Here is a 14220-nt window from a genome sequence, read left to right as displayed (position 1 = left end):
AACACTTGCACCTACCTATCAAAATTATTTTTTTAACCCTTTCAAATTCAATGTAAGTCTGTTCAGACAGTTTTCTTACAGCTCAAAACTTTTGCCTGTAAGCCTCCAGTGCCAGCTCATAAGCATCTAAAATATCTTTCTGCACTGCCCATAGTCCCCAGACCTTTCCTCTGCCAAAGACACATGGCCATCACTAGCCCTATCCACAGGTTTAGCCTGCACATGCAGGGTCCAAATGCCAACAGCAAGGAAGTTACGCTAAATCATTTTAAAACACTGGGGTCCAGTGTTTTAAAATGATTTAGCGTAACTTCTTTGCTGTTGCATTTTAGTTATATACTTGTAAAGCCAAGGATCCCATATGCTTTAACAACCTTCTCAGTTTGTCCTCCCATCTTTAAAGATCTGTTCCTCTATCCTCTTTAAAACTGTATCATTTGACTGCATTATCTCCCTTTTTCTTCCAATCAAAAGATTCACTCACACATCACTGTGGTAAATTTCATCTACCATGTATCCTCCTGGTAGCTGTTACTATCTTCATCACTGTTTTACTACATTTCTGAGTTTTATGTTCTTCTGGACTGTTGGATACTTTTCAGTAGGTCTTCAGAAAGTGCTTGCAGTCTTAGTAGAGTTAACTGTAGGTATTTATTAACAGTCATGTTGGCTGGCTGTTGCAACGTTTGCTCTGTGGTCGTAGTGTTAACCTCATCAATTGGGGTTGGGGTTTGAGGCTCTTCTGGTTGTTGGTTGCTCTTCTGTCTGTTCTCCACGGAGATGTGGTGGTAACCATCTGGGTGGTTGGTTGCTCTGACCAACGAGGGCTTTCCAGCACCTTTAACAAGAATGGACAAACCTGCTCTGCAAAGTAAGAAGATCGTCAAAAGCTGATATCCCAATCGGGATAGTGGGCGGGGTTTTATGGCCTCGCTCGAGCGAGACTAGAAATTCCCGCCTGAGGTCATTGGAGATTTCTGTTATCGAACCCTCGCCCGATCCGATTCCATGGCGGGCGAGTTGGTAGCGTTCCGGCCAGTGTTTCTTGTTTGAGTTTTTGGGAGCTTGCAATTCTGTATAATTTACAACAGTAGATGTCTTGACATCTTCTGCCATTTTGAGCCCTCGTCCCCACCCCTGCCATAGGACTTAGAGCTGGAAATGAAAATTTCACCCTTTGTTTCTAGAATCATAGAATCCCTACAGTGCTGAAGGAGGCCATTCGGCCCATTGGGTCTGCACCGACTCTGACAAAGTGCCTTACCCAGGCGCTCTCCTCTGCTCTATCCCCGTAACCCCACACATTTACCACGGGCAATCCAACTAACCTGCACATCTTTGGACTGTGGGAAGAAACCCGTGGTGAACCACTGTAATACTGTCTGTATATGGGATATGCTTGGGCATGCCCCTGCTGCCTCAATCCAGGGCTTCGCCCTCCTCGGGGTATAAAGGTGGCTGCTCTCCGCCCCTTTTGCCTCAGTTCGGGTTAGCCATTGGTTTGGGAGCCCTTCTGTTCTAGTTAATAAAAGCCTGTTGTTTCGCAACATCTAGGCTTTGCGTGAATCAATGGTGCATCAAAACCCACATAAGGAGACCATGCAGACTCTGCACAGACTGTGACCCGAGGCCAGAATTGAACCTGTGTCCCTGGCCCTGTGAGGTAGCAATGCTAATAACTGTGCCACCGTGTCGCTCACTGTGCTGTTTATATAAGTGGACTGTGGAGTTGCCTTTGTAATATGTTTACTTTGTTCTCTTTAAATGGTCCTGTGCTACACAAGGAGTTCAGACTGCCTAACAATCTGGATAGCTTTCTCAAGGGTTAGATTGTTTGCAGCATGTCTAAGAGTGCGTCGTCTACTACTCCTACAACTATTCTATCCCTGATAAGTTCAAATTTTAGGTCTCCACATGAACAGCCTTCAGCCATCCCGTACAGGTCATTAATGAAGTGAGTCGACAGCTTCTCCTGGCTGCTAGTCATGTTTATAACTTTAGCCCTTTTGAGGATTTTGTTACTTTTTAGGTTAAAATAACATATTGAATGATTTAGTACTTCCTCAAATTTAGCAAATGGTTTGTTGGTTCCTTATGGGAACTGATGAAACAGCCTATGAGGTGGGGTCTTGAATCTGCGTTATTTTATGTTTCTGATATCTTCTTCTTTCAAACAAAATTGTGACATTGAGCCACCTAAAGAGACAGGTCGCCAATAGCTTGATCAAAGGGGTAGTCGTAGAGAGTGTCTAGAGGGACAGAGAGGTGGAGAGGCTTAGGGAGGGAATTCCTGAGTTTAGGGCTGGGACAAATGAAAGCACAACAGCCAATGGTGGAGCAATTAATTAATCAAGGACACACAAGAGGCTGGAATTGGAGGAGCACAGCGATCTAAGAGGGTTGTAAGAGGTCACATAAATGTAATCTGGAGCAAGTGCTCACAGTGGACCTTCAACCGTCACTGGAGGGTAGCAAAGTTAGCTGCCACTTCTCCATCATCCATTTTACTCCATTACACCAAAAGATCTAATCCATGCCTCCCAGAAGGAAAAAAAATGTTTAGACCAGTATTGTTATTTCTCTGTTTTACCGGTGTTCCATTTTAAAGTATACAAGACCAGTTCAGAGCAGTATTCTTATTTCCCTGTTTTATTGTTTTTTTCTCTCTGCGTCTCCTTTAAGACTGAATGAAAACCTTCAGGACACCAGGAGATGGCAATGTTTGCACACAATGCGGAGATGGGCCTCTGCTTTTGAGACAGGAGACTGCAAATGTCTTGACATATGTTTGCATATTTTATCAAAAGATGGAATAAAATAAATTGATTCCAATGCTTAATTTGGGGATAGTGGAGGAAAATAGTGAGATCATTCACCTACGAACATTGCAAATTTCAGAATCACTCAGCCCATATGCTGCTTCCATTCAGTCGCTGGTCTTTATTAGTGTCCTCCAGACTCCAGAATGGTGTGCATTACTGACTTGACACCAGCAGTGGCAATTTGGAGCCCAGTATTCCAGTCAATGCCTCCTCTAAACTTCGAATAGCTGAACAATAAGTTAACGATAGGAGAAACACCTCAACAGCGCTATTTAAAAGGTTCAGCAACTACTTACAGGTTGGCTGCTGGTTGATTTCTTCTAACCAATGTCACAATTCTATAAGTACTTGGGGGGGAATTCTCCCGTCCCGCCCGCCATGGGAATCTTAGCGGGTGGGGGTGGGGGCACCACTCAAAGGTCCATTGACCTTGGATGGGGTGGGATTCTACAGTTTCGGGGAGAGCACGGCCAGAGAATCCCGGCCTTGGTGTTTTCTGTAGTTGTTTCAAGTTTTAAGTCCAGGGCACGTGCTGAGGGACTTCTTGTTGACCTCAAGGTTTCTACACAAACTAGGTGCTCCAAGACAAGAGTGAGCAAGTAGGCACTCCTCATGGAACTCAGTATGCCTTGTGGAAAGAACAGAGGCTAACAAAGCAGGACAAATACTGGAAGAAGGAGGAGGAGGATGACCCTCAGTCAGGACAATCTCACCGAAATTTGCCCTCTGTTGCAGCCATAACTGCAACATCAGAGCAGTGCAGGTATTGCATTGCAGTTATTGCGAAGGTGACTGATGAAGTGTTATCTGTCTGTCTCTTTCCAGGTTGGAGCTGGTGGTTTCTTGTCCATTTGCTGTGTGTGCCAGGTCACTGAGGCTCTCTGTTCAAAGAGAGGTAACTATATTTCAGTCCCTCTTACCATAGGAGCAGATGGAACCAGAATGCAGCTTTGCTAGGATTGCAGGTTTCCCCATGGGGCATGTTGGCCAATGACTGCACCTACATCACCTTGAGGACACCACATGTCAACTCTGCACCAAATTGGAACAAACCAGGATTTCACTCTCTCAGCATCCAACTGCTGTGTGATCACAAGCAGTGAATCATGCAGGCTGCAAAAAAAAAATAGATGGGTTAGGTGAATGGGCAAAGATCTGGAAAATGGATTTCAATGTGGGAAAATCTGAGGTTGTCCATTTTGGTGGAATGAATAAAAAAGGTTTATTATCTAAATGGTGAGAGATTGCAGAACTCTGGGATGTAGAGGGATCTGATGTCCTAATCCATGATTCACAAAAGATTCATATGCAGGTGCAGCAAATAATTAGCAAAATGAATTGAATGTTATTGTTTATTGTGAGGGAAATTGATTACGAGAGTAGGGAGATTACGTTTCAGTTATACAGGGCATTGGTGAGACTACACTTGAAGTACTGGCTACAATATTGGTCTCCTTATTCAAGGAAAGATGAAATGAATTAGAAGCACCTCGAATGGACAGGTTGTTGTATGAGGAAAGGCAGGACAGGCTGGGCTTGTATGTAATAAAACAAGGTTTTTCAAATTAGATTGCGCGTGAGGGTGAGTGAAGGTAAGACTTGGTGAGTGAGGATGAGGGTGACTGAGGATGAGGTTCAGAGTGGGCAAGTGAGTGGGTGCTCCTGTTAAAAATAACAAAAAGGTAAGACTTGGAAGTATTTGCTGAATAGCAGAACTTTTTATTATAATAAATGTGTACACAGAAGACACAGAAATATATTTTAAGTTTGATTGTGTGTATTTCTACTTATCGCACAATAATAATAATTTTTTGTGGTTTAATTCTTCAATATAATAAGAATGTTTCGCAGGGACCCCTTTCAACTCTTGGGAGGTCACGAGGGTTCCACTCCAAAGAGTAAAGAGGCGACTTGATTGAAATATCAAAGATCCTAAGGGGTATTGACAGGGTGGTTGTAGAAAGGATGTTTCCTCTTCTCTGAGAGTCTAGAACTCGGTGTCACTGTTTAAAAATAAAGCGGCACCTATTTGGACAGACCTGAGGAGAAATTTTATCTCTCAGAGTGTTCTGAGACTTTGGAATTTTCTTCCTTGAGAGGTGTTTGAAGCAGTGTCCCTGCATATCTTTAAGACAGAAGATAGATAGACTCTACATAAGCATGGGGGTAAAATGTCATCGTGGGTAGGTGGGAATGTGAAGTTGAGATTAAAGGCAGATTAGCCATGATGTTATTGAATGGTGGGGCAGGCTCAAGGGCGGCACGGTAGCACAGTGGTTAGCACTGCTGCTTCACAGCTCCAGGGTCCCAGGTTCAATTCCTGGCTCGGGTCACTGTCAGTGTGGAGTTTGCACATTCTCCTCGTGTCTGCGTGGGTTTCCTCCGGGTGCTCCGGTTTCCTCCCACAGTCCAAAGATGTGCGGGTTAGGTTGATTGGCCAGGTTAAAAATTGCCCCTTAGAGTCCTGATGCGTAGGTTAGAGGGATTAGCGGGTAAATATGTGGGGGTAGGGCCTGGGTGGGATTGTGGTCGGTGCAGACTCGATGGGCTGAATGGCCTCCTTCTGCACTGTAGGGTTTCTATAAAAAAAAGGGGCTGAATGGCCTACCCCTGCTCCGAATTTCATGGAAAATGTTCCAGCCCTTGATTATTTTGTAAAGCACTCAAGGTTCCATCCAAAAGTTGGGGAATGCTAAAGAGGCCAGAATTAAAGGAGTAAATATATCTTGAATGGCTGTAGGGCTGGTGGAGATCACAGAGATGCAGGTGTAGGCAGGGGTCTTACATCCAGTAGGTGGAGTGGGAGAACATTGGAGTGATAATTCAGCCAAGGCCAGTCTTCCATCACCAAAAACCCTTTAATGATAACGCAATGAACAGCCGCACCTATAGCTTACACAGGGACCTACAGAGCACTGGTCCAGGTTGAACCAATGGGTTCTAACTTCCCGCTGCTCACTTTCCATTGGGTGAGTCTTTGCTTGCTCAATAAGGGAGTTCATACTCCACAAAGCCCACGGGAGATTTATTGATGATGCTCTGTGCCCTTCGTGGCCATCCTAACATCCCTCCCCCTTTAGATCTGTTTCTCCCCCAATATCTCTGCGGCAACAGGTCCTTTCCACCGCTTGATGATCAGTCTGAGCTCCATCAAAGGTGTGGCTGGGTCTGTGAACTGAGTGGTGGACCTTTGTTTCCGGAGGGAGGGTCGCACGGTTACTGATGCGGGTTCCTTCGCAGGTTCCACTTCAGCCAAGATGCCGTCTTCTTCTACTGCCATCTCAGAGTCCGTGTGACCTCGTCTTCCGGAGGGACTAATGGGGCTGGCTTTGAGTTGTGGACAGACACTGGAGGCAGCTGCCTCTATGGCCGGTAATGAGACCTTCCAGGGAATGGACTCCCTGCCTCTGAGATGGCTCAGGTGTTTCTTTACGATGTTGCCCTGAACTTTGGCCTTGTAAGATCTGTTTTCTCCATAATGATCCCAGGGACCCAACTAGGACCATCTCCGAAGTTCCTTACATGAACCACATCATCTGTTTTAAATGTTCTTTCTTCCCTTGCAGAATCATGATTTTCTTTTCTGGATTTCTTGTTGGCATTCCACCCTCCCCGCCAGGTTTGGGAACAGCAGGCTCAGTCTTGCATGAAGCCACCATCCCTTTAGCAGTGTCCTTTAGTGGGGCAATTCCTGTTGTTAGTGAGGGATGGTCCTATAGTCAAACCAAAATTGTGCCAATTTGGCCTCCATGGATGTCGGCAGTTGTTATTTCATGTCATTTTTGAAAGTTTTCACTGCCTATTCTGCCAGTCCATTTGACGACGGGTAATGAGGTGCTGTGCGGATGTGTTGGATACCATTAGAGAGCACAAAGTTCTGGAAATCACCACTGGTAAAGACTGTGCAGTTATCACGGTGTTGGGTGCATTGTTGTTTGTCATCTATATCAATGATCTGGATGATAATGTGGTAAATAATGGATCAGCAAGTTTGCTGATGATACAAAGGTTGGAGGTGTAGTGGACAGTGAGGAAGGTTTTCAAAGCTTGCAGAGGGAACTAGAAAAATGGGCTGAAAAATGGCAAATGGAATTTAACGCAGACAAGTGTGAGATATTGCACATTGGAAGGACAAACCAAAGTAGAACGTACAGGGTAAATGGTAGGACTCTGAAGAGTGCAGTTGAACAGAGGGATCTGGGAATACAGGTACAGAATTCCCTAAAAGTGACGTCACAGGTGGATAGGGTCGTAAAGAGTGCCTTTGGTACATTGGCCTTTATAAATCGGAGTATCGAGTATAAAAGTTGGAGTGTTATGGTAAGGTTATATAAGGCATTGGTGAGGCCGAATTTAGAGTATTGTGTACAGTTTTGGTCACCTAGTTACAGGAAGGATGTAAATAAGGTTAAAAGAGTGCAGAGAAGGTTCACAAGGATGTTGCCGGGACTTGAGAAGCTGAGTTACAGAGAGAGATTGAATAGGTTGGGACTTTATTCCCTGGAGCGTAGAAGATTGAGGGGAGATTTGAAAGAGGTGTATCAGATTTTGATGGGTATAGATAGAGTGAATGCAAGCAGGCTTTTTCCGCTGAGGCTAGGGGAGAAAAAAACCAGAGGGCATGGGTTAAGGGTGAAAGGAGAAAAGTTTAAAGGGAATATTAGGGGGGGCTTCTTCACTCAGAGAGTGGTGGGAGTGTGGAATGAGCTGCCGGATAAAGTGGTAAATGCGGGGTCACTTTTAACATTTAAGAAAACCTTGGACGGGTTCATGGATGAGAGGGGTGTGGAGGGATATGGTCCAAGTGCAGGTCAGTGGGACTAGGCAAAAAATGGTTCGGCACAGACAAGAGGGGCCAAAAGGCCTGTTTCTGAGCTGTAATTTTCTATGGTTCTATGGTTCTATCAGAAACAAGAGTGTTTGGTATTGTGTGTGTGGTAATTTCTTGATCGTGGAGCCCATGTGGTGCGCCGCCAATCATTTGGAGTGTGCGTCTATCATGACTAAAAACATGCAACACATTAAGGCCCAGCGAAACACATGTGAACGCATATCCATGACCTCCCAGACCACTCCCATGGATGTAGGGAGGCTGAGGGAGGGAGTTTTTGATTCTCTTGGCATAAGTCGCATTACTTCACCAATGATATCTGAGTCAAGAGCGGGCCACCTGATATAACTCCAAGCCAGCATTTTTATCTCTGATACTCCAGTTCTGTTAATATCGGACACCACGCTGGGCGACGGGTAATTACTCGGAACCTCGAGAGAATGATCCTGTCTTTTTTCAACATTGAGCACATCTTCCTTAGCCAGATACGGTTTCATTTCTTCTGAGGGTTGTCCTCAGACCCACCTTGTAGGATCATATGTCTTTTCTTAGACAAGATTGGATCCTTTTGTATCCTGGCATTAATTTGCCTTACAGACTCCGGCAGAGTTTCCAGAAAATTTAGGGTCATCACAACCTCTTCTAATGCTGGTAAAGGAGCCAGACATGTAGGTAACAGGTGACTCAGCGTATCGATGTTGGTTATCCGGGTTCCAGGGCAGTGCTCTAGAAGGTATTCAGAGGCCGCAAGTAACAAAGCGCAACGCTATATACGGGCAGAGGCAATGGGGGAATTGCCTTATCTTCTTTAAGAAGTCCCAGTAAGAGTTTGTGGTCAGTAACTATTATGAAATGTCTGCCATAGACATATTGATGGAACATTTTCAAACCAAATATGACCGTCAAACCCCCTTTCTCGATGTGAGAATACCTCCGCTCGGCATCCAAAAAGGTCCTGGATGCAATGGATTTTTCTGCCCTTTTTTCCAGCGATGTGTAAGTACCGTCCCAACCCCATGTGGAGGAGTGTCGCATGTCAGAATGAATCCTTTCTTTGGGTCAAATTAGGCCAATAAGTTAGATTTCAGTAGCTGCCATTTAATTTTGTCGAAAGTCTTTGCCTGTGGTGCTTCCCAAGACCACCTTTGGTATTTTCGTAGTAGGTATGGAAGGGGGCCAGTATGGAAGTCAAATTCGGGATACATTTTCCATAAAAATGAGCGGGAGACAAGCTGATTGCTGCCTGTAAGTCATGGGGCCATTGTGGTGCCTTTTATTTGTAAAGGTTCCCCTGTGTAGGTGGTTAGTCTGACCTAAGTGTCTTCTAAGCTCAGGAGTTGGATGCCAGTTTGAAGGTGCTTGTATGTCTGTTCCCCAGTAAAGAAGACCACACTCCTATGCCCACCTCCTTTTTCAAAGGATAACCATTCACCAGTAGGTCTACCACGATAAGTGCAACCATTGTCATGATGATGTGATCCAGTTATAATGTCCTTGTTTCTGGAAGTGGGTATAGCTGCACGGTATAATCAGGAACTGGCCTTGGCTTCTTTACTCAACAGCACATGTTTTGCCTTGGCTTCTTTACTCAACAGCACATGTTTTGCCTATTCCTAAAATTTTGCCTTGGCTGTGCCTTTTGGCAGTGCTTGCAGTATTATCTGACATCTGCACCCCTCTGGAATATATTCCCTCACACTCTGGGGCTGTCACTGCCTATCCTTGACTGCTTGGTGGTGTTATTAGAGCTTCGATGTTGTAAGGAACCCTCTAATATCTTGTTTACGCAAGTGCTCTCCATTGAAGACTGATTGCATGAGGCCCTTCCCCCTAACTGGAGGGCATTGCTTGCCTGACACCCACTGTAGCTCCTGAGCTTCTTGTTCTGCATTTTACAGCAGTGGGGCCATTTCAATAGCTTTATATAAATCCAAGTTGTGTTCTGCCAACAGCTTATTTTGGGTTGTCAGGTTATTTATGCCACACATCAATCTGTCTTGCAACATTTTGTTCAGAGGTGGACCAAATTTGCAATATTCTGCTAATTTTTGTAACATGGCCAGAAATTTGGTGACAGGTTCCCCAGGGCTTCTTCCTGTCGTGTTAGTGATATCTCTGGAGTATAAAAGAGGGCTTCGGGTCATAATGGTTTTTCACCAAGTCTACTAGCTCATTAAAGGTTTTTGAGTCAGAGGCAGCTGGACAGGTCAGACGTTTTATCACACTGAATGTTGGGCCCCGCATACTGTCAACAAAATTATTTTCTGTTTTTCATCTCCTTCAATGTTGTTAGCGCAGGAGTAATGCATGCGCTCAGTATATTGGGCACAGTCTTCCCCACTAGTATCATAGCGTTCACATTTCCCAAAAAAAGACATAATGGCCTTTTCTTACCAAAGAAGAGTTGCTTTTTCTTGATTACTGAGGTTCTCCAGAGAAGGAAAAAAATGTTTTTACTCATTGTTGCCAGTGTAATAATTCTGCTAAGGTCAGTCTTCCATCACCAAAAAACCCTTTAATGAAAACACAAGAAAGAGCTGCACCCACTGTTTCCAGCATGCAAGTCAATGCCTGGGCCCTACAGAATACTGGACCAGGCTGAAGCAATGGGTTTTAACCTCTCGCTGCTCCCTTTCCATTAGGCTAGCCTTGGCTCACTTGATAATGGCGTTTGCACTTCACAAAGCCTACAGGGAGATCTATTGATGATTCCCCCATTCCCTTTGTACCCAGTTAGACACTGGAGAAGCAGTTGGGATGTGCAAAATATTATGCCCTTCAGAAATAATCACAAGCTGGGACCATTTCTGAATTCTCACCACATGCTTGCCTTCATGGCCCTTGTTTGGGAGATCTTCCTGGAAGCAGCCAATTAAGAGATAATCTCTAGGTCGCCTCTAACTGACACACTGTCTGAAGAGGTTTGTGATTTTTTAACTTTGTCCTGGGGGAGTTCAGGAGACCTTACAGACCCCCACTCCAGGCCAACCAACAGCAAACCACCTGCAGGCACCTGCCAGATCACCATACCTCTGGCAAGGGGCAAGTTTGAGATGGTGGTGCCTTCATGAATAATCTCAGTCGGTATGGGAATTGAACCCACACTGTTGGCGTCGCTCTGCATCATAAACCAGCAGTCCAGCCAACTGATCTAAACCAACCTCACTGAAGATCCCAGTGACTAATGATAATTGTCTCCTATTTGCTCACGTGGGTACATAATAATTCAATAATTAGCTGGTGATGACTTGTCTCTGGCAAGGTGCCCAGAGGTGGGTATGTGTTGGACTACTGACCCTGATTTCTAAATTTTCCCCTAGTCCTGCCTCAGGCCTAGCTCTGAGACCAGGAAAATTCCGTCAGGAAGGAGTGGGCAAGCAGTGTGAATGTGGGTTGGAATGGGCATGTGAACACAGGCAGAAGGAGTGGGTGGGCAGCGCAGTCATAAGAAGGGGGCACACATGCGGAGTTTGGTGGATCTCATGTGGGTGGAGTGGACAGGGAGCCGGGGCAAGTGGAGTGGGCAAGATGCGTGAATGCGGGTAGGTGGAGTGGGTAGAGGGTGTGGATGATGGTAGGAGGAGTGTGTAGTGGGCATGGGCAAAGCCAGGTGGTGTGGCCAGGGAGCATGGGCAAGTGGAGTGGGCATGGGCCATGTATAAGGGTGGCTGCAGGGTGCACAGACATGGACGGGAGAAGGGGCAAGGGGTGGGGAGAATGGGCAAGGGGTGGTGACACAGGCAGGTGCAAGGGGAGGGCAGTAGGCAGTGCAGGTGCCAGGGCAGTGGGTGATACAGATACTGGGTGGGCTGTGGGCAATGCAGACCTGGGCAGTCGGTCCTGCATATGCAGGATGGGGCAGGCAGTGGTTGGTGCACATGGGGTGGGGTGGGGAGGGCAGTGGAAATGCAGATGTGGGTGGCAGAGTTGGGAGTGCAGTGGGCAGCGCGGATATGGGAGGTGGCAGTAGGTCATGCGGAAGTGGGGACAGTAAATTGGGAGGTGTGGATAATGGGTGTTGGTGTCAATGGGCTATGTGGGCAGTGGGTGGTGCAGACAGTGGGTGATGCTCTCAGTGGGTGGTACGGTGAGCAGGTTGGTGCAGGTATTGTGCAGCTTGGATGTGGGGTTAGGGCAATAGGCGGTGTAGAAAGTGGGTGTTCCAGAGGGTTGAGCAGGCAGTTGACAGTGCGGGCAGTGGGTGATATGGACAATGGGTGGTATGGATTGTGGGCAGTGCTGATGGTGGACAGTTTGGGCAGTGGACAGCACAGAGAAGGGATAGTGCGGAAGGAGTGGAAGGGAATTGCTGACAGTGAGCGGTGTGAATGCAGGACAGAATGGGCAGTGGGTGGCTCAGTAGTGGTGCAGGTAGTGAACATTGCAGATGTTTGGGGGCAAGGCAATGGGGCAGTGTGGACAGTGCTCACAGTGGACAGTGCCGACAGCAGGCAGTGACCACTGTGGACAGTGTTCAGACTGGACAGTGATGACAATGGGCAGTGCCCACAATGGACAATGCCAACAGTGGACAGTGCCAACAGCGGACAGTGCCGACAGTGGACAGTGCAGGCGGTGGACCGTGTGGTCAGTGGGTGGTACAGACAGTGGATGCTGTGGACATGGGGTGGAGGAGACAGTGGGCAATGCGGTCAGTGGGCAGTTTGGACAATGCAGGAGGGACAAAGCAGCGGGCGGTGCAGAGAGCAGAGAATGGTGCGCACGAAGTAGGCATTGGGGACAGGGGGCGGGGCTATGGGCGGGGCTGGCAGGAGTTGGAGGCGGCTCTATTGGTCTGGGGGCGGGGCCCGGAGCAGGGGCGGGGCTATGGGGCGTGGCCAGTAGTGGGGACGGGGAGGAGGCTGAGGCTATACGGCAGTGGGCGGGGCTTTTTCTGGGGGCGGGGGAATGGGCGGAGCTTTAGGACAGTGGGCGGGGTTTGTGTTGTGGGCGGGGTCCGGAGTCGGGCCTGTCCGCTAGGCCGCGCTGTCGAGTTTGACATTTGCCGGTTTTCCCACATCCATGAGCCGGTGAGGCGGAGACGGGAGACGGAAGGCGGGCGGCAGCGGGTTTGCCGTTGGCTTTGTGACCCCCCCGATGGCGGAGACGAAGATTATTTACCACATGGATGAGGAGGAGACGCCGTACCTGGTGAAGGTGGCGGTGCCGCCGGACCGGGTCACTCTCGGTCACTTCAAGCAGGTTCTCAACAACAGGCCGAGCAGCAGCTTTAAATTCTTCTTCAAGTCCATGGACCTGGACTTCGGGTGAGTTCCGAGCCCCGGGGCAAGGCCGCTGCTCTCCGGCGGGTTGGGAGTCCGGCCATGGCCGCGGTTTCCTGCACTGGGAGCGGGCGGGAATCACTGGGGGAAATGGGGGCTTTGGTACAAAAGGCAGTGTGAATGCAGAGGCTCCTGTGTCCACTCGGATAGTGGCAGGGAGGTGCTGGCTGCCCGGTGTGGGAGATTTACCCCCAGTGTGTTTACCCGGTGACCAGGTCAACAGACATTCACCTTTAACCAGGTTAAAGAGCCATTCATTCATTGTGGGCTGGGCTCTATCAGCCAAATGGCGGCTCCAGTTGTTTACAAAACATTGACTGCACTTGGACCACAGAACTACACAGGTTTATAGCACAGAGGAGGCCATTTGGCCCATTGTTTCAGGGACAGAATTTAGCTGAAGTGATCCAAAACTTATCACAGTTTTGCCCTCCCACCATGGCTGGTTCTAATATAGCCCTCAAAAAGATGCAATTGTCTGTCCCTCTACCACTCCCTATGGCAAAACATTTCATACCCCTCACAGTGCAAAGGAATTTCTCTTGATCTGCCTCCTCACTCTGCGCCAATTTTAAATTAGTGGCCCCTCAGCATTGATCCCCAGCCATGGGGAATATGTTCCCTATTCCCTCTATCATAATAGAAATAAAAAAAAATAAAAACACAATTACACCTCGTGTTTCTACTTGAGGTGGAAACAATCTTAGTATCTCTAGTGACCCCTCACAACACTTGTTCCTCAATTCTGGCATCATCCTGTTTAGTTTAAAGACTTGCATTTATGTAGCACCTTTTTACAACCTCAGGATTTCCCAAAGGACTCTGGAGCCCATTAAATATTTTTGAAGTGTGATCATTGTTGTAAGGTAGTTGGGCATAGCAATTTGCATGAAGCAAGATCCCACAAATAGCAACCTGATAATGATGAGACCATTTGTTTTTGTGAAATAAAAACAGGAAATGCTGGAAATATGTAGCAGGTGTGGCAGGATCAGGATTGAAAGGTCAAAGACGTGGAATGTTATCTTTGTTTCTCTCTCCACAGATGCTGCAAGACCTGCTCAGTATTTCCAGCCTTTTTTTTCTTTCAGATTTCCAGCATCTGTAGTATTTTGCTTTACAGTCTGTTTTTAATTATGTTAGTTGCGAGAGAAATGTTGATCTGGATGCCTGTCGTAGGATATTTTACAACTGCCTGAGATGGTGGACAGTGCCTTGGATTAACACCTAATCTGAAAGACAACATATCTGACAGTACAACACTCCCTCAGTACAGCACTGGAAA

At 47.0% G+C, this 14220-nt stretch overlaps 1 protein-coding gene across 2 annotated transcripts in view; it reads left to right on the top strand.

Annotated features, from left to right (window-relative positions):
- The first annotated feature begins 12650 nt into the window (after window positions 1-12650).
- LOC144509888 (segment polarity protein dishevelled homolog DVL-1-like) overlaps window positions 12651-14220 on the top strand; it is a 135118-nt gene continuing 133548 nt past the window's right edge. The window contains exon 1 of one of the 2 annotated variants that reach the window (XM_078238835.1): window positions 12651-12920. In XM_078238835.1, the coding sequence (XP_078094961.1) occupies window positions 12751-12920 (170 nt within the window). In that variant the 5' untranslated portion in view covers window positions 12651-12750. The remainder of the gene's footprint in view (window positions 12921-14220) is intronic. The other variant, XM_078238836.1, reaches the window with a different exon arrangement.

This window comes from Mustelus asterias, chromosome 22 (genome assembly GCF_964213995.1).
Source record: "Mustelus asterias chromosome 22, sMusAst1.hap1.1, whole genome shotgun sequence".
NCBI lineage: Eukaryota > Metazoa > Chordata > Chondrichthyes > Carcharhiniformes > Triakidae > Mustelus > Mustelus asterias.
Note: the sequence above shows the minus strand (reverse complement) of the source record. Positions and strands in the feature narration are given on the sequence as shown.